The sequence below is a fragment of the Rattus norvegicus genome, chromosome 18 (assembly GCF_021556685.1).
Source record: "Rattus norvegicus strain SHRSP/BbbUtx chromosome 18, alternate assembly SHRSP_T2T, whole genome shotgun sequence".
Taxonomy (NCBI): domain Eukaryota; kingdom Metazoa; phylum Chordata; class Mammalia; order Rodentia; family Muridae; genus Rattus; species Rattus norvegicus.
The window spans coordinates 44,840,483-44,867,520 of NC_141551.1; the positions used below are offsets into that span (position 1 = coordinate 44,840,483).

At 40.8% G+C, this 27,038-nt stretch overlaps 1 protein-coding gene and 1 pseudogene across 5 annotated transcripts in view; one reads left to right on the forward strand and one right to left on the reverse strand.

Moving 5' to 3' along the window:
* The window catches only part of Dtwd2 (DTW motif tRNA-uridine aminocarboxypropyltransferase 2), a 99,159-nt gene that overhangs the window by 23,649 nt on the left and 48,472 nt on the right, over positions 1–27,038 (reverse strand). For 2 of the 5 annotated variants that reach the window (XM_087593098.1, NM_001108431.1), the window contains 2 exon segments: positions 24,666–24,760; positions 24,162–24,354 (listed from right to left, as the gene is read on the reverse strand). In XM_087593098.1, the coding sequence (XP_087449224.1) occupies positions 24,162–24,354; positions 24,666–24,760 (288 nt within the window). 5 annotated transcript variants of the gene reach the window in all.
* Positions 5,078–7,007, forward strand: LOC103694209 (transcription intermediary factor 1-beta pseudogene; annotated as a pseudogene).

Below are 27,038 nucleotides of genomic sequence, written 5' to 3' on the forward strand. Positions count from 1 at the left end.
CTGAGGGAGAGGTGAAGATACACAATTCACCTATCTGCTTCCGGGGCAGGAGTAGCCTCCGTAAACATGGAACAGCCAGGACAGTCCCTCCACGAGAGCCTGGCAGCCCATCACAGCAGGCCCTGAGTACTGCAGCAGAGCTGAAGCACAAGATGATGACCTTAAAACAGCCTGTGTGAATATGAACAAGACTTAAAGAAGAAATGACCAAACCCCTTAAAGAAATCTATGAAAACATAAACAGTGGGAAGAATGAAAAAAATTTCAAGTCCTAAAAGTAAACACAGATCAACAAAGACCAAAACTGAGGGAAATCTTGAAAAAACACTTTGGAACTTGAACAGGAACCTCAGAGGCAAACCTTGCCAACAGAATCTAAGAGATGGAATAGAGACTCTCAGGCATTGAAGCCTCAAGAGAGGAAATGAATAACTAGGTCAAAGATACTGTTAAATCTAAAAAACCCTTGGCACAAAACATCCAGAAAATCTGGGACATTGTAAAAAGACCAAATCTAAGAATAAAAAGAATAGAGAAAGAGGAAACCCAGAAAAAAGGAACAGAAAATGAAAATCAACAAAATCATATAAGAAAATCCCCCCAACCTAAAGAATGAGACACCTACTAAGGTGTAAGAAGCATGGAAAGCAACAAATGGACTGGCCCAGAAAAGAAAGTCCCCCGCACATGATAATCCAACACCAAGCATACGGAACAAAGGAAGAATAATAAGAACCATAAGAGGAAAAAAGACCAAATAATGTATAATGGCAGACTTATTAGAATTACACCTAACTTTTCAATGGAGACTTTAAAAGCCAGAAGAACCTTGACAGATAAGACTCTAAGAGCCCACGTATGCCAGCCCATACTACTATACCCAGAAAACTTTCAATCATAATAGGTGGAAATAACACACACACACACATACACACACACACACACACACACACACACATACACACACACACACACACACACACACACACACACACACACACCAAATTTAAGTAGTATCTACTACCCACCCCCGAGAAGGCACTAGAAGGAAAAACGTCAACCTAAAGTGGTTTAACCATATCCAAAAAAACATAGGGAATAAATAATCCAAGACCAGCAAAGCATAGGCGATGAAACACACACACACACACACACACACACACACACACACACACACAAACCATAGCAACAGCAAAATAACTGGAATCAACAAACACTGCTCATTGACAACTCTCAGTATCAGTGACCTCAATTCCCCAGTAAAAATCATAGAATGAAAAACATGGATCCAGACTTTTGCTACATATAAGAAACAGTGTCAAGAACAGACATAACCTCGGGGTAAAAGGATGTACAAGATATACCAAACAAATAAACATAAGCAGCAAGTTTGTGTAGACATTTTAATATCTGAATAACTTATACTTCAAACCAAAACTAATAAGAAGAGATAGGGAAAAATACTACATACTCATCAAAGGAAAAATCCACCAAGAGGGCACTACAATTCTTAACATCTATGCACCAAACATGGGGGACCCAAATTTAAAAAGAAACACAACTACAGCTTAAAACACATATTGACTCTCACACGCTGTTGCTAGGACACTTCAGTACCCCACTCTCGACAATGGACAAGTCATCCAGTCAAAAACTAAACAGAGAAATACTGGAGGTAACAAACATTATAAACCAAATGAACCTAACAGATATTTACAGAACATTTTGCCCAATCACAGAAGAATATACCTTCTGCACTGCACCTCATGGTACTTTCTCCAAAATAAACCACATACTAAGACACAAAACAAGTCTAAACAGATACAAGAAAATTGAAATAATACCTTGCATCCTTTCTGACCACTGTGCTCGAAGCTGGATATCAACAACAAAAGAAATAACAGGAATCTTGAAAATTCATGGAAACCAAATTCTTACTGAATAAAAAATGGATCAAGACATAAATTAAAAAATTAAATACTTTCTATAATTGAGTGAACATTAATATATAACATACCAAATTTATGGGCTATAATAATGGCAGTTCTAAAAGCTAAATTAGCTAAGTGTCTACCAAAAAAAAGAAAAAAAAAGTGGCGAGATCTCATACTAGTGACTTAACAGCACACCTGAAAGCTCTATAACAAAAAGAAAAAAATCATACCCAAAAGAAGTAGATGGTAATAGATAATCAAACTCAGGGCTGAATTCAATAAAATAAAAACAAAGAAACAATACAATTAGTCAATGAAAGAAAGTTCTTTGAGAAAATCAGTAAAACTGACAAAACCATATTCAAATTAACTAAAAGGTAGAGAGAGAATACCCAAATGAACAAAATTAGAAATGAAAATGGAGCTATAACAATAAACACAAAGAAAATGTAACAATCATAAGGACATACTTTAAAAACCTGTCTAAAAGAAATGGATAATTTTCTTGATACATACCACTTAACCAAGTTAAAACAAGATCAGATAAGCAACTTAAACAAATCTATAACCCCTGGTGAAACAGAAGCACTCATTAAAAGTTTCCTACCAAAAAGTGCAGGGGCAGATGGTTTTAACACCTAATTCTAACAGACTTTCAATGAAGAGTTAATTCCAACACTCCTCAAATTATTTCACAAAACAAAACCAGAAAGTACACGGCCCAATTTATTTTCTGAGGCCACAATTACTGTGATTTCCAAACCACATAAAGTCTCAACAAAGAAAGAGACTTACAGACCAACTTCCCTTATGCAAAGAGCATCAATAAAATACTTGCAAACCAGCTGTGCCATTGTGATGCATGCCTTTAATACCAGCACTCAGGAGTCAGAGGCAGAGGCAGGCATTTCTCTCTGAGTTCAAGGCCAGCCTAGTCTACAGAGCTCTAAGACAGCCACTGCTATGCAAAGAAATTTTGTCTCAGAGGAAAAAGAAAAATGTGAACCAAATCCAAGAACATCAAAAGGACCAACAATGATCAAGTATACATCATCTCAAAGATTTAGGGACAATTCAATATACAAAAATCAATAAATACAATCCACAATATAAACAAGCTGATATAAAAAAAAACTTATGATCATCTCATTACATGCAGAAAAGACCTTTGACAAAATCCAACGCCCCTTTAATGATAAACACAATAATGGCAGCTTGCAGCAAGCCCATGGCCAACTCCAACTTAAATGGAATATATGGAGTATATGGAATGGTAAGAGAAACTCAAAACAATTCCACCAATCAACGGTAAGACAAGGCTGTCCATTCTTAATACATTGTCAATACAATACTTAAAATCTTTGCTAAAGCAATAAGACAACAAAAGGAGATCAAGGGGATACAAATTAGAAAGGAAGAAGTCAAACTATCATTATTTGCAGATGATATGATCGTATACATAAGTGACCTACAAATTCTACTAGGAAATTCCTACTGATAAACACTTTCAGCAATGTAGCTGGACACAAAAGCTACAAAACGAAAAAAATCAATAGCCTTCCTATATACAAATGGCAAAAAGGCTGAGAAAGAAATTAGAGAAACAACATTTTTCATAATAACCTCAAATAATATAAACTATCTCAGGATAACTCTAACCAAGCAAATTAAAGACTTGTATGAAAAGGAAAATTAAACAAAACCACAAAACCTTTAAGGACACTGTAGAAAGATAGCAGAAGATATAAAGATCTGCCGTGTATATGGAATGGTAAGATTATTAAAAATGGCCATCCTAGGGGTTGGGGATTTAGCTCAGCGGTAGAGCGCTTGCCTAGCAAGCGCAAGGCCCTGGGTTCAGTCCCCAGCTCCGAAAAAAAAGAAAAAAGAAAAAGAAAAAAAAGAAAAAAAGAAAAAGAAAAAGAAAAAAAAATGGCCATCCTACCATAGGTAATCTACAGATTCAATGCAACCCCCATCTTGTTAATCACCAAAAATTCTTCAGCTCCAACTAACCAGACAGTACAGATTCTTCGCACAAACGACCTTGTAGTTTTTGCTTTCCTCTGAGACTCTGTAACCCAGGCCTCCATTATCTACATTGCTCTCAACATTCTTAACCTTCCGAGCTTCTCCCCAACAGCCTATTGAGCTCTGAACACTCAATGACTTCTATCCCAAAGTTTCAAAACCCTTCAACAATCCTCCCAAAACATGGTCAGGTCTGTCACGGAAATACCCCGTCCTGGTACCAATTTTTGCCCTAATTAGGGTTACTATTGCTTTGATGAAACATCATAACCAAAAGCGACTTGGAGAGAAAGGGATTTATTTGGCTTATTTTTCCATATCACAGTTCATCACTGTAGGAAGTCAGGGCAGGAACTTGGGCGGAGGAAGAACCTAGCGGCAGGAGCTGATGCAGAGGCCATGGAGGAGTGCTGCTTACTGGCTTGTTCATCACGGCTTGCTTGCTCAGTCTGCTTCCTTATAGAACCTAAGACCACCAGCCCAAGAGCAGTACCACCCACAGTAGACTGACCCTCTCTCGTCAGTCAGTAAGTACTAAAGTGCCGACAGGTTTGTCTGCTTACAGTACAGCCTGGTCTGGAGGAATTCTAAGTGTTCCATCCTCTCAGGATGACTATAGGTTGTATGCAGTTGACATAAAACTAGCTAGCATGAGTTTTGCTCTTTCAGGACAAGGCTAACTGGATGGCCAGAGACTTGCCATGTAGATGAGGGCGGTACTGACTGCACAAAGGAGGTTCTCCTACCCTACCTCGAGTGCTAGGATTAAAGATGCGTGCCACCCCTGAGCAGGATCCTCGGCTGCTGCCCTGCCTGCATTTGACCTGTAGTGCCTGCCTTGGCCCCGCTACACCCGCTTGCAGCTAATAATTCAAGGGATGGCGGCTCGGCGGGCGACGGCGCTATAGTGGATTGTCCAGTGTGCAAACAACAGTGCTACTCCAAAGACATCGTGGAGAATTGTTTTATGTGTGATAGTGGCAGTAAGGCCTCTTCTGATTCCCAGGATGCTAACCAGTACTGCACTAGCTGTGAAGATAATGCCCCAGCCACTAGCTATTATGTGGAGTGCTCTGAACCACTGTGTGAGACCTGTGTGGAGGCTCACCAGCGGGTGAAATACACCAAGGATCACACTGTGCGCTCCATGGGTCCTGCTAGGACTCGGGATAGAGAAAGAACAGTCTATTGTAATGTGCACAAGCATGAACCCCTTATGCTGTTCTGTGAGAGCTGTGACATGCTCACTTGCCGGGACTGCCAACTCAGTGCTCACAAGAACTTGGAAGATGCAGTGAGGAACCAACATAAACTCTTGGCTTCACTGGTGAATCGTCTTGGGGACAAACATGCCACACTGCAGAAAAACACCAAGGAGGTTCGAAGCTCCATCCGCCAGGTGTCTGATGTGCAGAAGCGAGTGGAGGTTGATGTCAAGATGGCCATTCTGCAGATCATGAAGGAGATGAATAAGCAAGGGGAGTTCTGGTCAATGATGCCCAGAAGGTGACTGAGGGTCAGCAGGAACATCTGGAGTGCCAGCACTGGACCATGACCAAAATCCAGAAGCACCAGGAACACATTTTGCACTTTGCCTCTTGGGCTTTGGAGAGTAATAACAATACAGCCCTCTTGCTTTCTAAGAAGCTGATTTATTTCCTGCTGCATCAAGCCCTCAAAATGATTGTGGATCCTGTGGAGCCTCATGGTGAGATGAAGTTTCAGTGGGATCTCAATACCTGGACCAAGAGTGCTGAAGCCTTTGGAAAGATTGTGGCTAAGCGTCCTGGTACAAACTCCACGGATCCTGGGCCCATGGCTCCTCCAAGAGCCCCAGGCCACCTAAGCAAGCAAGATTCTGGCAGTAGCCAGCCCATGGAAGGACAAGAGGGCTATGGCTTTGGGTCAGATGATCCATACTCAAGTGCAGAGCCACATGTATGAGGCATGAAGCGGTCCCACTCTGGTGAGGGAGAAGTAAGTGGCCTCATGAGGAAGGTGCCACATGTGAGCCTTGAACGCCTAGATCTGGATCTCACCTCTGATAGCCAGCCACCAGTCTTCCAGGTCTTTCCTGGAAGCACCACTGAGGACTACAATCTGATTGTTATTGAACGTGGTGCTGCTGCAGCAGCCGCTGGCCAGGCTGGGTCTGTGCCACTAAGAGCCCTTCGTGCCCCACCCCTGCCTGGCATGGCCATAGTCAAGGAAGGAGACAGAAGCTGCTATTGGAGCCCCTCCTGTGCCCCTGAGGGGCCTGAAACCAAGCCTGTGTTGATGGCTCTGACTGAAGGCCCTGGTGCTCAGAGACCTCGTCTAACTTCACCTAGTGGCAGTACCAGCTCAGGCTTGGAGATGGTAGCTCCTGAGGTTACCTCAGCCCCAGTAAGTAGGCCAGGTATCCTGGATGACAGTGACACTATCTGCCGTGTCTGCCAGAAGCAAGGTGACCTGGTCATGTGCAACCAGTGCGAGTTTTGCTATCACCTGGATTGTCACCTCCCTTTCCTGCAGGATGTTCCAGGGGAGGAATAGAGTTGCTCACTCTGCCACGTGCTCCCTGACCTAAAGGAGGAAGATGGAAGCCTTAGCCTGGATGGAGCAGATAACACTGGTATGGTAGCTAAACTCTCATCAGCCAACCAGCGGAAATGTGAACGTGTTCTGCTGGCCTTTTTCTGCCATGAACCGTGCGGCCCCTTGCATCAGCTGGCTACCAACTCTACATTCTCCATGGAGCAGCCTGGTGGTACCCTAGACCTGACCTTGATTCGTGCTTGTCTCCAAGAGAAGCTGTCACCTCCTTATAGCTCCCCCCAGGAGTTTGCCCAGGATGTGGGCCACATGTTCAAAGAGTTCAATAAGCTGACTGAGGACAAGGCAGATGTTCAGTCCATCATCGGCCTGCAGTGCTTGAGACACATGAATGATGCCTTTGGTGACACCAAACTTTCTGCTGTGCTGGTAGAACCACCACCACTGAACCTTCCCAGTGCTGGCCTAAGTTCTCAGAAGCTGTCTGGTCCTGGTGATGGACCCTGAAGCTGGGGCTCTTGTGGTCAGCCCAGTCCAGCACTGGTTTCTGTATTTTCAACCCATACCCTGTCCTTCCTTTGGTAGCCTGACTACCTGTTCTTGCTGGCCCCGTCCCTCAGTCCCTCCTCAGAAAATGGTCTTTACTTCTGCGGATTTAATAAAAACTTCACTGAGTCAGTCACTCATTCCTCAGCTGTTTGGGAACTGTTCCTGAAGGGTTGGAGGGAGATGTATGCCACCATGACTGGCTTTTCTTCCAATTTGTCTGGTGGGTTTTTCAGCTGGTTGGATGGTTGGTTTATTTGTATGTTTTCATTCTTTGTCATTTTTTTATTTTAGTTAGTTGTATCTTTATTTTTGCTTTTGTCTTTTTCTCTAACATTAGTAGTTTATTTTCTCCCATTATTATTTCTTATGCAATTATACTTACAAACTTGTGTATTAGTTGTTAACCCACTAAGTTTTTTATCTTACCAGAATTGTCCTTAATAGCTCTTGTCATTTTTCTCAACCACCCACCTTCTCTTCTACATCTATAATAGTCCCCTTAGTCCCTGTCATACCCTCAGCCATACACACAGCTTCTCAGATACACAGTATCCTCTCTCTTCTTTCCCTATTTCTCCCATACCTTGCTACTCAAATACTAATATACCCAGCTCTAAAATAAATCTATAATCAGACTTTAACTAATAATGAAGCTGCTATCTCTGACCACAACAAGTGTAATGAAAAGGTTCTCCTACAGCTGTACAAACCAAAGTCTGCCGATGGAAAGCGAGCCATAACACTGTCTCCCCACCATAAACAGCCTGGAAACAAACGTGAGTCAGGGTACCCCTCTCTCTAGAACTCACAGAAAACAAACAGCTAAAGAGCGAAAGAAGAAAAAATTAAAACTACAAAATAAACTCATTCTACAGACGTGCAAAACTCCACAAAAAGGATAATACAACTGTATACCACAGCCCATCCTGGACCTCCCAGTGCCCTCATAAAAGAAGGCAGGAACTGCTGAAATAGCTGGAATACTAATAAAGAATTTATAGTCCTACTTAAAAAAAATCAGTAACTATACTGAACGATCAAACAAACAAACACACAAACTAAAGAAATCCATCAGAAACTTTGACAAGACAATCTTCAAAATGAACGAAATAGTAAATTGGAGCCAAAAGACCAAAATGTGTAAGAAAAGTTCAACTGAGGAAACTGAAACTATGAAAAAGACCCAACAAAAATGCTGGAAATGGAAGAAATGATTAATCAAATAAAAATTACATCAGAAATCATCATCAATAGACAACACTATGCAACAGAATGAATTTCAAGAACGGAAAAATAATACAATCATATATATATGCATATGTATACATACATACATACACACACACACACACACACACACACAAACAAACAAACATGTGGAGATTTGAATATGCTTGGCCTAGGGAGCAGCACTATTAGGAGGTGTGGCCTTGGTGGAGTAGGTGTGGCCTTGGTGGAGGAAGTGCGTCACTGTGGAGGTGGGCAATGAGATCTTCCCTCCTAACCATGCAGGAGCCAGTCTTCAGATGAAGATGTAGAGCTGTCAGCTCCTCCTGCACCATGCCTACCTGGGTACTGCTGTGATCCCACACTGATGATAATGGACTGAACCTCTGAATCTGTAGGCCACTCCCTTTATTAAGAGTTGCCTTGGTCATGGTGTCTGTTCACAGCAGTAAAACTAATACATATATGAGCAATATTACTTAAAACAACCAATATGTACAGGAAGACTGAGATATACTCAAGAGTCCAGACCTAAGAATTTATGGGATTGGTTTTACCGGGAGTCCCAAACCAGCAGATCCCGGCCCGCAGCAGCTCTCTGCTCCCAGACCCCGTGAGAGACAGACCTCACCGCCTGGTAAGGTGGGCACTCCTGAGGCTGCAGAGCGGAAGAGACCACCAACACTGCCCACCCTGCCCACATCCCTGGCCCAAGAGGAAACTGTATACGGCTTCTGGGTTCCCGTGGGGGAGGGCCCAGGAGCCACAGGACCCCTGCGCCTGAGACACAGCCGGAACCTGAAAGGACAGACCGGATAAACAGTTCGCTGCACCCAAATCCCGTGGGAAGGAGAGCTAAACCTACAGAGAGGCAGACGTGACTGGGAAACCAGAAGAGACTGCACTCTGCACAAATCTCTGAAGGCAGAGGAAAACACCCCACCAGCAAACTTGAGCCTCGGGACCACAGGTAAGACCAACTTTTCTGCTGCAAGTGAGCTGCCTGGTGAACTCCAGACACAGGCCCACAGGAACAGTTTAAGACCTGTAGATAGGAAAACTACACGCCCGAAAGCAGAACACTCTGTCCCCCATAACTGGCTGAAAGAAAACAGGAAAACAGGTCTAAAGCACTCCTGACACACAGGCTTATAGGACAGTCTAGCCACTGTCAGAAATAGCAGAAGAAAGTAACACTAGAGATAATCTGATGGCAAAAGGCAAGCGCAGGAACCCAAGCAACAGAAACCAAGACTACATGGCATCATCGGAGCCCAAGTCTCCCACCAAAGCAAACACGGAAAATCCAAACACAATAGAAAAGCAAGATCTAGTTTAAAAATCATATTTGATCATGATGGTGGAGGACTTCAAGAAAGACATGAAGAACTCCCTTAGAGAACAAGTAGAAGCCTACAGTGAGGAATCGCAAAAATCCCTGAAAGAATTCCAGGAAAACACAATCAAACAGTTGAAGGAATTAAAAAATGGAAATAGAAGCAATCAAGAAAGAACACATGGAAACAACCCTGGATATAGAAAACCAAAAGAAGAGACCAGGAGCTGTAGATACGAGCTTCACCAACAGAATTTAAGAGATGGAAGAGAGAATCTCAGGAGCAGAAGATTCCATAGAAATCATTGACTCAACTGTCAAAGATAATGTAAAGCAGAAAAAGCTACTGGTCCAAAACATACAGGAAATCCAGGACTCAATGAGAAGATCAAACCTAAGGATAATAGGTATAGAAGAGAGTGAAGACTCCCAGCTCAAAGGACCAGTAAATATCTTCAACAAAATCATAGAAGAAAACTTCCCTAACCTAAAAAAAGAGATACCCATAGTCAAACAAGAAGCCTACAGAAATCCAAATAGATTGGACCAGAAAAGAAACACCTCCCGTCACATAATAGTCAAAACACCAAACGCACAAAATAACGAAAGAATATTAAAAGCAGTAAGGGAAAGAGGTCAAGTAACATATAAAGGCAGACCTATCAGAATCACACCAGACTTTTCGCCAGAAACTATGAAAGCCACAAGATCCTGGACAGATGTCATACAGACCCTAAGAGAACACAAGTGCCAGCCCAGGTTACTGTATCCAGCAAAACTCTCAATTAACATAGATGGAAAAACCAAGATATTCCATGACAAAATCAAATTTACAAAATATCTTTCTACAAATCCAGCACTAAAGGATAATAAATGGTAAAGCCCAACATAAGGAGGCAAGCTATACCCTAGAAGAAGCAAGAAACTAATCGTCTTGGCAACAAAAGAAAGAGAAGAATAGCACACAAACATAACCTCACATCCAAATATGAATATAACAGGAAGCAATAATCACTATTCCTTAATATCCCTCAACATCAATGGCCTCAACTCCCCAATAAAAAGACATAGATTAACAAACTGGATACGCAACGAGGACCCTGCATTCTGCTGCCTACAGGGAACACACCTCAGAGACAAAGACAGACACTACCTCAGAGTGAAAGGCTGGAAAACAATTTTCCAAGCAAATGGTCAGAAGAAGCAAGCTGGAGTAGCCATTCTAATATCAAATAAAATCAATTTCCAACTAAAAGTCATCAAAAAAGATAAGGAAGGACACTTCATATTCATCAAAGGAAAAATCCACCAAGATGAACTCTCTATCCTAAATATCTATGCCCCAAATACAAGGGCACCTACATACTTAAAAGAAACCTTACTAAAGCTCAAAACACACATTGCACCTCACACAATAATAGTAGGAGACTTCAACACCCCACTCTCATCAATGGACAGATCATGGAAACAGAAATTAAACAGAGATGTAGACAGACTAAGAGAAGTCATGAGCCAAATGGACTTAACAGATATTTACAAAACATTCCACCCTAAAGCAAAAGGATGTTCCTTCTTCTCAGCTCCTCATGGTACTTTCTCCAAAACTGACCATATAGTTGGTCAAAAAACGGGCCTCAACAGGTACAGAAAGATAGAAATAATCCCATGCATGCTATCGGACCACCACGGCCTAAAGCTGGTCTTCAATAACAATAAGGGAAGAATGCCCACATATACATGGAAATTGAACAATGCTTTACTCAATGATAACCCGGTCAAGGAAGAAATAAAGAAAGAAATTAAAAACTTTTTAGAATTTAATGAAAATGAAGGTACAACATACCCAAACTTATAGGACACAATGACAGCTGTGCTAAGAGGAAAAGTTATAGCGCTGAGTGCCTGCAGAAAGATACAGGAAAGAGCATATGTCAGCAGCTTGACAGCATACCTAAAAGTTCTAGAACAAAAAGAAGCAAATACACCCAGGAGGAGTAGAAGGCAGGAAATAATCAAACTCAGAGCTGAAATCAACCAAGTAGAAACAAAAAGGACCATAGAAAGAATCAACAGAACCAAAAGTTGGTTCTTTGAGAAAATCAACAAGATAGATAAACCCTTAGCCAGACTAACGAGAGGACACAGAGAGTGTGTCCAAATTAACAAAATCAGAAATGAAAAGGGAGACATAACTACAGATTCAGAGGAAATTCAAAAAAATCATCAGATCTTACTATAAAAGCCTATATTCAACAAAACTTGAAAATCTGCAGGAAATGGACAATTTCCTAGACAGATACCAGGTACCGAAGTTAAATCAGGAACAGATAAACCAGTTAAACAACCCCATAACTCCTAAGGAAATACAAGCAGTCATTAAAGGTCTCCCAACCAAAAAGAGCCCAGGTCCAGACGGGTTTAGTGCAGAATTCTATCAGACCTTCATAGAAGACCTCATACCAATATTATCCAAACTATTCCACAAAATTGAAACAGATGGAGCACTACCGAATTCCTTCTATGAAGCCACAATTACTCTTATACCTAAACCACACAAAGACCCAACAAAGAAAGAGAACTTCAGACCAATCTCCCTTATGAATATCGACCCAAAAATACTCAATAAAATTCTGGCAAACTGAATCCAAGAGCACATCAAAACAATCATCCACCATGATCAAGTAGGCCTCATCCCAGCCATGCAGGGATGGTTTAATATACGGAAAACCATCAACGTGATCCATTATATAAACAAACTGAAAGAACAAAACCACATGATCATTTCATTAGATGCTGAGAAAGCATTTGACAAAATTCAACACCCCTTCATGATAAAAGTCCTGGAAAGAATAGGAATTCAAGGCCCATACCTAAACATAGTAAAAGCCATATACAGCAAACCAGTTGCTAACATTAAACTAAATGGAGAGAAACTTGAAGCAATCCCACTAAAATCAGGGACTAGACAAGGCTGCCCACTCTCCCCCTAATTATTCAATATAGTTCTTGAAGTTCTAGCCAGAGCAATCAGACAACAAAAGGAGGTCAAGGGGAAACAGATTGGAAAAGAAGAGGTCAAAATATCACTATTTGCAGATGATATGATAGTTTATTTAAGTGATCCCAAAAGTTCCACCAGAGAACTACTAAAGCTGATAAACAACTTCAGCAAAGTGGCTGGGTATAAAATTAACTCAAATAAATCAGTAGCCTTCCTCTACACAAAAGAGAAACAAGCCGAGAAAGAAATTAGGGAAACGACACCCTTCATAATAGACCCAAATAATATAAAGTACCTCGGTGTGACTTTAACCAAGCAAGTAAAAGATTTGTACAATGAGAACTTCAAGACTCTGAAGAAAGAAATTGAAGAAGTCCTCAGAAGATGGAAAGATCTCCCATGCTCATGGATTAGCAGGATTAATATAGTAAAAATGGCCATTTTACCAAAAGCGATCTACAGATTCAATGCAATCCCCATCAAAATACCAATCCATTTCTTCAAAGAGTTAGACAGAACAATTTGCAAATTCATCTGGAATGACAAAAAACCCAGGATAGCTAAAACTATCCTCAACAATAAAAGGACTTCAGGGGGAATCATTATCCCTGAACTCAAGCAATATTACAGAGCAATAGTGATAAAAACTGCATGGTATTGGTACAAAGACAGACAGATAGACCAATGGAACAGAATTAAAGACCCAGAAATGAACCCGAACACCTATGGGCACTTGATTTTTGACAAAGGAGCCACAACCATCCAATGGAAAAAAGACAGCATTTTCAGCAAATGGTGCTGGTTCAACTGGAGGTCAACATGTAGAAGAATGCAGATCGATCCATGCTTATCACCCTGTACAAAGCTTAAGTCCAAGTGGATCAAGGACCTCCACATCAAACCAGATACACTCAAACTAATAGAAGACAAACTATGGGAGCATCTGGAACACATGGGCACTGGAAAAAATTTCCTGAACAAAACACCAATGTCTTATGCTCTAAGATCAAGAATGGACAAATGGGATCTCATGAAACTGCAAAGCTTCTGTAAGGCAAAGGACACTGTGGTTAGGACAAAACAGCAACCAACAGATTGGGAAAATATCTTAACCAATCCTACAACAGATAGAGGCCTTATATCCAAAATATACAAAGAACTCAAGAAGTTAGACCGTAGGGAGACAAATAACCCTATTAAAAAATGGGGTTCAGAGCTAAACAAAGAATTCACAGCTGAGGAATGCCAAATGGCTGAGAAACACCTAAAGAAATGTTCAACATCTTTAGTCATAAGGGAAATGCAAATCAAAACAACCCTGAGATTTCACCTCACACCAGTGAGAATGGCTAAGATCAAAAACTCAGACAGCAGATACTGGTGAGGATACGGAGAAAGAGGAACACTCCTCCATTGTTGGTGGGATTGCAGACTGCTACAACCATTCTGGAAATCAGTCTGGAGGTTCCTCAGAAAATTGGACATTGAACTGCCTGAGGATCCATCTATACCTCTCTTGGGCATATACCCAAAAGATGCCCCAACATATAAAAAAGTCACGTACTCCACTATGTTCATCGCAGCCTTATTTATAATAGCCAGAAGCTGGAAAGAACCCAGATGCCCTTCAACAGAGGAATGGATACAGAAAATGTGGTACATCTACACAATGGAATATTACTCAGCTATCAAAAACAATGACGTTATGAAATTCGTAGGCAAATAGTTGGAGCTGGAAAATATCATCCTGAGTGAGGTAACCCAATCACAGTAAAACACACATAGTATGCACTCATTGATAAGGGGCTATTAGCCCAAATGCTTGAATTACCCTAGATGCCTAGAACAAATGAAACGCAAGACGGATGATCAAAATGAGAATGCTTCACTCCTACTTTAAAAGGGGAACAAGAATACCCTTGGCAGGGAATAGAGAGGCAAAGATTAAAACAGACACAGAAGGAACACCCATTCAGAACCTGCCCCACATGTGGCCCATGTATATACAGCCATCCAATTAGACAAGATGGATGAAGCAAAGAAGTGCAGGCCGACAGGAGCCAGATGTAGATCTCTCCCGAGACACACAGCCAGAATACAGCAAATACAGAGGCGTATGCCAGCAGCAAACCACTGAATTGAGAATAGGACCCCCGTTGAAGGAATCAGAGAAAGAACTGGAAGAGCTTGAAGGGGCTCGAGACCCCATATGTACAACAATGCCAAGCAACCAGAGCTTCCAGGGACTAAGCCACTACCTAAAGACTCTACATGGACTGACCCTGGACTCTGACCTCTTAGGTAGCAATGAATATCCTAGTAAGAGCACCAGTGGAAGGGGAAGCCCTGGGTCCTGCTAAGACTGAACCCCCAGTGAACTAGATTGTTGGGGGGAGGGCGACAAGGGGGGGGAGGATAGGGAGGGAAACACCCATAAAGAAGGGGTGGGGGGAGGGTGATGTTTGCCTGGAAACCGGGAAAGGGAATAACACTCGAAATGTATATAAGAAATACTCAAGTTAATGAAAAAAAAAAAAAAAAGAATTTATGGGATTAAAAAAAAGGAGCAGAGGTAATGCTAAAAGAAACACACAGCCTCTTTAATGAAATCACAGAAAAATTCCCAAATCTAGAGAAAAAAGTACATATAAAACATGGGAGAGGCTGCCGCTGCAGAGACCCCGTGGGCAGCACCCCACGAGCGAACCTGAGCCTCGGGACCACAGGTAAGACCAACTTTTCTGCTGCAAGAAAACTGCCTGGTGAGCTTGGGACACACGGAAGCAGAATTCCTCTAGGACCGGGCACATTCTGTGTTTACCGGAAGTCCCACACCCGCGGATCCTGGCCCGCAGCAGCTCTCTGCTCCCAGACCCGGTGAGAGAGAGACCGAACCGCCTGGTCAGGTGGGCACTCCTGAGGCTGCAGAGCGGAAGAGACCACCAACACTGCTCACCCCTGCTCACATCCCTGGCCCAAGAGGAAACTGTATAAGGCCTCTGGGCTCCCGTGGGGGAGGGCCCAGGACCGGCAGGACCCCTGCCTGAGACACCTCCGGAACCTGAAGGAAACAGACCGGATAAACAGTTCTCTGCACCCAAATCCCGTGGGAGGGAGAGCTAAACCCTCAGAGAGGCAGACAAGCCTGGGAAACCAGAAGAGACTGCTCCCTGCACACACATCTCGGACGCCAGAGGAAAAAGCCAAAGACCATCTGGAAACCTGGTGCACTGAAGCTCCCGGAAGGTGCGGCACAGGTCTTCCTGGTTGCTGCCGCTGCAGAGAGCCCGTGGGCAGCACCCCACGAGCGAACTTGAGCCTCAGGACCACACGTAAGACCAAATTTTCTGCTGCAAGAAAGCTGCCTGGTGAACTCAAGACACAGGCCCACAGGAACAGCTGAAGACCTGTAGAGAGGAAAAACTACACGCCCGAAAGCAGAACACTCTGTCCCCATAACTGATTGAAAGAGAGGAAAACAGGTCTACAGCACTCCTGACACACAGGCTTATAGGAGAGTCTAGCCACTGTCAGAAATAGCAGAACAAAGTAACACTAGAGATAATCTGATGGCGAGAGGCAAGCGCAGGAACCCAAGCAACAGAAACCAAGACTACATGGCACCATCGGAGCCAAATTCTCCCATCAAAACAAACATGGAATATCCAAACACACCAGAAAAGCAAGATCTAGTTTCAAAATCGTTTTTGATCATGATGCTCGAGGACTTCAAGAAAGACGTGAAGAACTCCCTTAGAGAACAAGTAGAAGCCTACAGAGAGGAATCGCAAAAATGCCTGAAAGAATTCCAGGACAACATAAATAAACAAGCAGAAACCCATAGAGAGGAGACACAAAAATCCCTGAAAGAATTCCAGGAAAACACAATCAAACAGTTGAAGGAATTAAAAATGGAAATAGAAGCAATCAAGAAAGAACACAGGGAAACTGCCCTGGATATAGAAAACCAAAAGAAGAGACAAGGAGCTGTAGATACAAGCTTCACCAACAGAATACAAGAGATGGAAGAGAGAATCTCAGGAGCAGAAGATTCCATAGAGATCATTGACTCAACTGTCAAGGATAATGTAAAGCGGAAAAAGCTACTGGTCCAAAAGATACAAGAAATCCAGGACTCAATGAGAAGATCAACCCTAAGGATAATAGGTATAGAAGAGAGTGAAGACTCCCAGCTCAAAGGACCAGTAAATATCTTCAACAAAATCATAGAAGAAAACTTCCCTAACCTAAAAAAAGAGATACCCATAGACATACAAGAAGCCTACAGAACTCCAAATAGATTGGACCAGAAAAGAAACACCTCTCGTCACATAATTGTCAAAACACCAAACGCACAAAATAAAGAAAGAATATTGAAAGCAGTAAGGGAAAAAGGTCAAGTAACATATAAAGGCAGACCTATCAGAATCACACCAGACTTTTCGCCAGAAACTATGAAGGCCAGAAGATCCTGGACCGATGTTATACAGACCCTAAGAGAACACAAATGCCAGCCCAAGTTACTGTATCCAGCAAAACTCTCAATTAACATTGATGGGGAAACCAAGATATTCCATGACAAAACCAAATTTACACAATATCTTTCTACAAATCCAGCACTACAAAGGATAGTAAATGGTAAAGCCCAACATAAGGAGGCAAGCTATACCCTAGAAGAAGCAAGAAACTAATCGTCTTGGCAACAAAACAAAGAGAATGAAAGCACACAAACATAACCTTACATCCAAATATGAATATAACGGGAAGCAATAATCACTATTCCTTAATATCTCTCAATATCAATGGCCTCAACTCCCCAATAAAAAGACATAGATTAACAAACTGGATACCAACGAGGACCCTGCATTCTGCTGCCTACAGGGAACACACCTCAGAGACAAAGACAGACACTACCTCAGAATGAAAGGCTGGAAAACAACTTTCCAAGCAAATGGTCAGAAGAAGCAAGCTGGAGTAGCCATTCTAATATCAAATAAAATCAATTTCCAACTAAAAGTCATCAAAAAAGATAAGGAAGGACACTTCATATTCATCAAAGGAAAAATCCACCAAGATGAACTCTCAATCCTAAATATCTATGCCCCAAATACAAGGGCACCTACATACGTAAAAGAAACCTTACTAAAGCTCAAAACACACATTGCACCTCACACAATAATAGTGGGAGATTTCAACACCCCACTCTCATCAATGGACAGATCATGGAAACAGAAATTAAACATCGATGTCAACAGACTAAGAGAAGTCATGAGCCAAATGGACTTAACGGATATTTATAAAACATTCTATCCTAAAGCAAAAGGATATACCTTCTTCTCAGCTCCTCATGGTACTTTCTCCAAAATTGACCATATAATTGGTCAAAAAACGGGCCTCAACAGGTACAGAAAGATAGAAATAATACCATGCGAGCTATCGGACCACCACGGCCTAAAACTGGTCTTCAATAACAATAAGGGAAGAATGCCCACATACACGTGGAAATTGAACAATGCTCTACTCAATGATAACCTAGTCAAGGAAGAAATAAAGAAAGAAATGAAAGACTTTTTAGAATTTAATGAAAATGAAGGTACAACATACCCAAACTTATGGGACACAATGAAAGCTGTGCTAAGAGGAAAACTCATAGCGCTGAGTGCCTGCAGAAAGAAACAGGAAAGAGCATATGTCAGCAGCTTGACAGGACACCTAAAAGCTCTAGAACAAAAAGAAGCAAATACACCCAGGAGGAGTAGAAGGCAGGAAATAATCAAACTCAGAGCTGAAATCAACCAAGTAGAAACAAAAAGGACCATAGAAAGAATCAACAGAACCAAAAGCTGGTTCTTTGAGAAAATCAACAAGATAGATAAACCCTTAGCCAGACTAAGGAGAGGACACAGAGAGTGCGTCCAAATTAACAAAATCAGAAATGAAAAGGGAGACATAACTACAGATTCAGAGGAAATTCAAAAAATCATCAGATCTTACTATAAAAACCTATATTCAACAAAACTTGAAAATCTTCAGGAAATGGACAATTTCCTAGACAGATTCCAGGTATCGAAGTTAAACCAGGAACAGATAAACCAGTTAAACAACCCCATAACTCCTAAGGAAATAGAAGCAGTCATTAAAGGTCTCCCAACCAAAAAGAGCCCAGGTCCAGACGGGTTTAGTGCAGAATTCTATCAAACCTTCATAGAAGACCTCATACCAATATTATCCAATCTATTCCACAAAATTGAAACAGATGGAGCACTACCGAATTCCTTCTACGAAGCCACAATTACTCTTATACCTAAACCACACAAAGACACAACAAAGAAAGAGAACTTCAGACCAATTTCCCTTATGAATATCGACGCAAAAATACTCAATAAAATTCTGGCAAACCCAATCCAAGAGCACATCAAAACAATCATCCACCATGATCAAGTAGGCTTCATCCCAGGCATGCAGGGATGGTTTAATATACGGAAAACCATCAACGTGATCCATTATATAAACAAACTGAAAGAACAGAACCACATGATCATTTCATTAGATGCTGAGAAAGCATTTGACAAAATTCAACACCCCTTCATGATAAAAGTCCTGGAAAGAATAGGAATTCAAGGCCCATACCTAAACATAGTAAAAGCCATATACAGCAAACCAGTTGCTAACATTAAACTAAATGGAGAGAAACTTGGAGCAATCCCACTAAAATCCGGGACTAGACAAGGCTGCCCACTCTCTCCCTACTTATTCAATATAGTTCTTGAAGTTCTAGCCAGAGCAATCAGACAACAAAAGGAGATCAAGGGGATACAGATCGGAAAAGAAGAGGTCAAAATATCACTATTTGCAGAGGACATGATAGTATATTTAAGTGATCCCAAAAGTTCCACCAGAGAACTACTAAAGCTGATAAACAACTTCAGCAAACTGGCTGGGTATAAAATTAACTCAAATAAATCAGTTGCCTTCCTCTATACAAAAGAGAATCAAGCCGAGAAAGAAATTAGGGAAACGACACCCTTCATAATAGACCCAAATAATATAAAGTACCTCGGTGTGACTTTAACCAAGCAAGTAAAAGATATGAACAATTAGAACTTCAAGACACTGAAGAAAGAAATTGAAGAAGACCTCAGAAGATGGAAAGATCTCCCATGCTCATGGATTGGCAGGATTAATATAGTAAAAATGGCCATTTTACCAAAAGCGATCTACAGATTCAATGCAATCCCCATCAAAATACCAATCCAATTCTTCAAAGAGTTAGACAGAACAATTTGCAAATTCATCTGGAATAACAAAAAACCCAGGATAGCTAAAGCTATCCTCAACAATAAAAGGACTTCAGGGGGAATCACTATCCCTGAACTCAAGCAGTATTACAGAGCAATAGTGATAAAAACTGCATGGTATTGGTACAGAGACAGACAGATAGACCAATGGAATAGAATTGATGACCCAGAAATGAACCCACACACCTATGGTCATTTGATTTTTGACAAAGGAGCCAAAACCATCCAATGGAAAAAAGATAGCATTTTCAGCCAATGGTGCTGGTTCAACTGGAGGGCAACATGTAGAAGAATGCAGATCGATCCATCCTTATCACCCTGTACAAAGCTTAAGTCCAAGTGGATCAAGGACCTCCACATCAAACCAGACACACTCAAACTAATAGAAGAAAAACTAGGGAAGCATCTGGAACACATGGGCACTGGAAAAAATTTCCTGAACAAAACACCAATGGCTTATGCTCTAAGATCAAGAATCGACAAATGGGATCTCATAAAACTGCAAAGCTTCTGTAAGGCAAAGGACACTGTGGTTAGGACAAAACGGCAACCAACAGATTGGGAAAAGATCTTTACCAATCCTATAACAGATAGAGGCCTTATATCCAAAATATACAAAGAACTCAAGAAGTTAGACCGCAGGGAAACAAATAACCCTATTAAAAAATGGGGTTCAGAGCTAAACAAAGAATTCACAGCTGAGGAATGCCGAATGGCTGAGAAACACCTAAAGAAATGTTCAACATCTTTTTTTTTTTTTTTTTTTTTTCGGAGCTGGGGACCGAACCCAGGGCCTTGCGCTTCCTAGGCAAGCGCTCTACCACTGAGCTAAATCCCCAACCCCTAACATCTTTAGTCATAAGGGAAATGCAAATCAAAACAACCCTGAGATTTCACCTCACACCAGTGAGAATGGCTAAGATCAAAAACTCAGGTGACAGCAGATGCTGGCGAGGATGTGGAGAAAGAGGAACACTCCTCCATTGTTGGTGGGATTGCAGACTGGTAAAACCATTCTGGAAATCAGTCTGGAGGTTCCTCAGAAAATTGGACATTGAACTGCCTGAGGATCCAGCTATACCTCTCTTGGGCATATACCCAAAAGATTCCTCAACATACAAAAGAGACACGTGCTCCACTATCTTCATCGCAGCCTTATTTATAATAGCCAGAAACTGGAAAGAACCCAGATGCCCTTCAACAGAGGAATGGATACAGAAATGTGGTACATCTACACAATGGAATATTACTCAGCTATCAAAAACAACGAGTTTATGAAATTCGTAGGCAAATGGTTGGAACTGGAAAATATCATCCTGAGTGAGCTAACCCATTCACAGAAAGACATACATGGTATGCACTCATTGATAAGTGGCTATTAGCCCAAATGCTTGAATTACCCTAGATCCCTAGAACAAACGAAACTCAAGACAGATGATCAAAATGTGAATGCTTCACTCCTTCTTTAAATGAGGAAAAAGAATACCCTTGGCAGGGAAGGGAGAGGCAAAGATTAAAACAGACACAGAAGGAACACCCATTCAGAGCCTGCCCCACATATGACCCATACATATACAGTCACCCAATTAGAGAAGATGGACGAAGCAAAGAAGTGCAGGCCTACAGGAACCGGATGTAGATCGCTCCTGAGAGATACAGCCAGAATACAGCAAATACAGAGGCGAATGCCAGCAGCAAACCACTGAACTGAGAATAGGCCCCCGTTGAAGGAATCAGAGAAAGAACTGGAAGAGCTTGAAGGGGCTCGAGACCCCAAAAGTACAACAATGTCAAGCAACCAGAGCTTCCAGGGACTAAGCCACTACCTAAAGACTATACATGGACTGACCCTGGACTCTGACCCCATAGGTAGCAATGAATATCCTAGTAAGAGCACCAGTGGAAGGGGAAGCCCTGGGTCCTGCTAAGACTGAACCCCCAGTGAACTAGACTATGGGGGGAGGGCGGCAATGGGGGGAGGGTTGGGAGGGGGACACCCATAAGGAAAGGGAGGGGGGAGGGGGATGTTTGCCCGGAAACCGGGAAAGGGAATAACACTTGAAATGTATATAAGAAATACTCAAGTTAATAAAAAAAAAAAAAAAAAAAAAAACATGGGAGAAGAACCACAAATTGACATAATCTTTCCATAATATATCATAGCCAAAATGTCAACAGTACAAAGAAACAACACTAAAAGTAGAATCAAACAGTCATCAACTCACATGCAGAGGCAGGAACACCACAATAGCCAGACCTTACATCAGCAACACTTCAAAGCCAGAAAAGCATGAAGTGAAATATTCCAACCTCAGAATGCAAATAACCACAAGCCAAATTTAAGGACTTTGTGTCAGGCAACCCACAACAGAGAAAACTCTCCGAAAAAACATTGTACAGGGAGGAAGAAGAAAGATAATTTCACTCATGTCTGGTAAGGTATGAGTCAGTCACACAGAATGAAGCCCTGCAATCTACAGTACCATGGATAAACCATGAAACATCATCCTGGGTTACACAGCCAGGCACAGAAAGAAAAGTGCTGTACAATCAGACTCCTGTGAAATCTAACAGAGCTTTCACAGAGCTGAGGTAAAATAATGGGCAAAGGCTGCAGAGGGAGATGGCAAAGAAAAGAGGAGAGGGGAGAGGAGGGGAGGGGAGGGGAGAGGAGAGGAGGGAAAGAAGAGAGGGAGGGAGTGACAGGCCATCACAGGGAGTTGCAGTGAGAAGGGAGGAGGTGCTTATGCTTGGTCACACAGTACAGTGGCTCTAGACAACAGAAAATCTTCAAAATAGCTGGAAAAATAAATATAAATATTCTTACAATGAAGAAACAATCACAGTTAAGAAAATGTTCTCAGTACAAAAGAAAAATGAATACTCAAGGTTATGACACTCAGTACACTAGTTTATCATTAAGCAGTATATACCTGCCCCAGAGAATCACTCCATAAACATATGCAAGTATTATGTCAATTAAAATACAACTGAATAATTGATCAAGATAAAATTAGTGAAGTGAAAACAAAATATAACAGCAACTGTAAACAATATAAAAGCTTTAAAAAGCTCATAAAGTAGAGAACTTTGTGAGGTGTAAAGAGAGAGTGTGTGTGTCTGCGTGTACACATGGGTGTGTCTCTGTGTGTCTGTGGGGGATCTGAGTGTGCATTATTAGAAACAAGAAAGAACACATTCAGGACAAGTTAACTGTTTAACAGTTTGTATTACTTCTCACTTGTAAGAAAGGATCCCCTAAAGAAATATAGAACGGCTAAATGTAACCAGAAGAGGAAAGTGTCCACACTTTAAAGAGTAAAGAGTCTGAGGGATTTAAAAGCTACCTTTCTTTAAAGTGGCCAGAGCAGACAGCTTTACCAATTCATTCCATCTCATTTTTATGAAGGATCTAATTCTACAGGTAACTATTCTAGGCCATAGAGAAATATTTCTTCAATTTACACTGTGAAGTTGGAATATCCTTGTTTCCCAAACTTGCCAGGTATAAGTACGGAAACATGTGCACATGTGCCTTACAGTTCAGTACATTACACAGAATACAAGCTCCAGTTGCACACAGAATATCAACAGTCAGGAGAGTTCACTCCAGCAACACAAACATAATCCAATATTTCAAAACCTCTGATTATAACAAATTATGTCAAATCTGAAACAAACACACACTAAATCTTAAAAAAGATTTTGAAAAGTAAAAAAAAAAACTATATGATGATAATAATGACGATCCCAAAAGTACCTTGCAAAAAGTTTAATCATTACTTTTAATTACTAATTAAAAGTTTAATCATAACTACTGATAATAGTTCTTATTAGTTCTGCCCCTGCCCCGCTGACACAGAGTTTCTCTGTGTAGTCCTGGCTGTCCTAGAACTCATGCTATAGACCAGGGTTGACAGGAATTCAGAGACCCATCTGCCTTTGCCGCCTTTGCCTCCCAAGTCCTGGGATTAAAGGTGTGTGCTCACACTGTCCATCTAAATATAATATTTCTTAACAAAATCATTTATACACATAAAGAGAGATAATACAATTGAAATTTTTCTATATACAAATGTAAGCATATATACTCACCTATAACATAGGCATTTCTAAATGTATATATTCATTATACTCATATACATGAATACCTCTTAATTCATATATTAAAGTACAGTGTTTTCACCAAAAGCCTAAATAGTACGTAATTATACAATACTACTTATTGTTTGTTAAAGTAGTTAGTTTACCTGTTTGGGAAGTCGGAACAAGGAATTCTTATAGAAAATGTCCTTAGCCTGGCTCCATGTACCATCAATGAGGATGATTGTGGAAGGATAAACAGGAGCGTCTAATATAAATTCTTCCAAATTAGTAGCTTCAGCCCCTGGATATAATATTAATGTACCAGAGTCCCGGCAAACAGTTGAAAGTTCAATATCTCTAAAACAATTTTTAAGAAATCTTTATTAGGTGTGGGAAAAACAAAAGTTTTACTACACTAGTGAATACCTAGGCAAAGTTCCCTCTGCCATCTAAATGAATGGAGACACTAACTCAAATGCCAATCATAGCTTCAGCTTCTGGTGGCTGGCATACTGTCTCCTCAGCACAGCTCATCATGTTCCTCTTCACTATTCCCTGCGAAGGCTTTCTCATCCAATGGCCAGTGGCCTCATTTTAACCCTCCCAAAAGAACATCTATGCAAAAAAGAACTATCATTCCCAACTGTCCAGTCAGCCAGTCCACTTACCGCTCTTCACTGAAGCGGCGGCCAATCTTGACTGTGCATTTGTCCGGGGGAAGGCATGCTGCTAGCAGAGGGACTGTGCGCAACACTTTGCTTTCCTTTAGTGAAACATTAAAGCATGGAGTTATTACCTGTGTAAGCATTCTACACCTCCCTGATGGAGCTCAGTGATAAACTGCTTGCTCATCAGGTGCAAGGACCTATGTGTCAACATCAGCACTGCAGAAAGAAAACTTCTGAGAAACATCTGGCTTCTATCTTAATATAGTTTTACAAGTGTTTTAATCATGTTTAAGAAGAGATAACATTTTTCTATCAGTTTAATACAAGCACACTTTTTACACTTATTTAGATATATTTATAGGCTAATGGTTAGAATTATAAATTATAGGGGGAAATACTTTGTAGATATGTATGCAAATGCCATAAGGAAACCCATTATTACACATAATTAATAAATCTTAATAAGCTAAATAAATTATAAATGCATGTAAATTTGTGTTAAGCTGAATAATTTATTGATAACCTTTTTATTTCAACAGTAATTACATTTTGAACATGTCAGCTTGCATATTATAACCTGTACCTCTAGACCAAAAAAAGCAGCAAAATGCTCAAAAGATAAAACAAAGACCATGTCAAAACAACAGTCACTAATTTTGACACTTGCTAATGGCCAAATGGAACAATTTAAGGAACAAAACAAAACTAAATTCTAACCAAAATACAAAAGTCTCCATGATTTATCTGCAAAAGGGAAGTAGTTTTCTTACACAATTCTAAATTGCTGATGAAGACATGCCCACCCCAGAAAGCCTCCTCTCTCCTCCCATGTAAATGGGCTGCACTTTTGAGAATTCAAAATACCCAAGCAAAACGCTGACCACTCTCAGTAGTTTTCCTCAGCAACCTAGCTTCCACTGTTCACAACAAGCTTTCCTGTTATCATAACTCTATCATTAGCTCTATGGAGGTAGGAAGATAGCCACTGTGTTAAAGTATTTATATATGTCAAATTAAATAGTCACGAAGATTGAAAATGTCATCTTTCCATGTATACACCCCAGTACCACCTTCAAGAAGTAATTGTTTCAACTCAGCTTTTGCTTCTGAGAATTATTTCCATATTTCCTATAATATCTGTTATAATTTTGATTTTTCAATTTTATATATTATAAACCATAAATGATCATTAGCATATACAATTCCAAGTACAACATATAAATATAATATCCATTTACTTTTCTCAACAAACCAGTAAAGAAATAGAATTTTTATTACACTTATCTTTGCAATGAGGAAACTGAAGCCCAGAGAGATGTATTACCTTGTACAAGGCTGTGGACTACATACATAGCTAATAGCATCTGAAACCCAGGCAGTCTTGCTCTAGAACACTGGCTCTTAACTTTGCAAGTATGACCTCTCCTAACAAATGAGCATTCTGAACTCACACCTTACAGCTTACTCTCAAATCTGATAATGATTTTAACTAAATCAATAAACAATGATATTTCATTATGGCTAAATACATAGTCTATATCATGCAATTTGGCAGAATGCTCCTTTCCTTTTTACTTGCTTTTGAGATAACCTCGTTTCTAAGCACTTTTTATATTCATACACCTACACTTGAAATACACATCACATCGCTTCCATGCAATCCACTCTACCACATTTCTTTCCCAAAATCTCACTCGTAGAACTCATCCAAATGGTTTCCAATCCCGTTTTCATGGGAGACCCATGAAATTGTCAAATCAGTTTATGCAAAGTAGTGTGCTAAAGTCACACATAGGAAGCCTAAATATTAAGTGAACTAAATGAAGACCAGTAAGTCCCTCTGCTGATAGGGAAATCTGTTTGGATGGTCTATCCATAAAATACAACTCTAGTAGACAGACATAATGGATCATCTAAACTGAGCACTGTGGGTTTTTAAATACATGTAAAAAAAAATTCAAAATATAAAATCACCACAAATCAACTTTTAAAACTATATCTCGAAGGCTATCTACTACCTTAGGACCACTATGGAAAAATACCGTATTTGTACCATAATATGGAAACAGTATTCACTAAAATTCAGGTTTTAACCCTGTGACCAGAAAGCTACTGTTTTCTGTAAATATAAACTGTACAAGATTACAGCAACCATCCAATCACCAACAACCCACCCCACCTCATAGGGCCAAAGCATTTATATACCCTCTAAAAAGTCCTCAGAATTCCAAACGTGTCACACTATCACAGAAACTATCTGCAGCTGGCAAAACCACACTCCCTGCGCAAGACAAATCAACTGCTGTGGACAATCTGAAGCAGCCCCATATATCCCACACCTAGAACTGAAACAAAAACATATTCTCATAATAT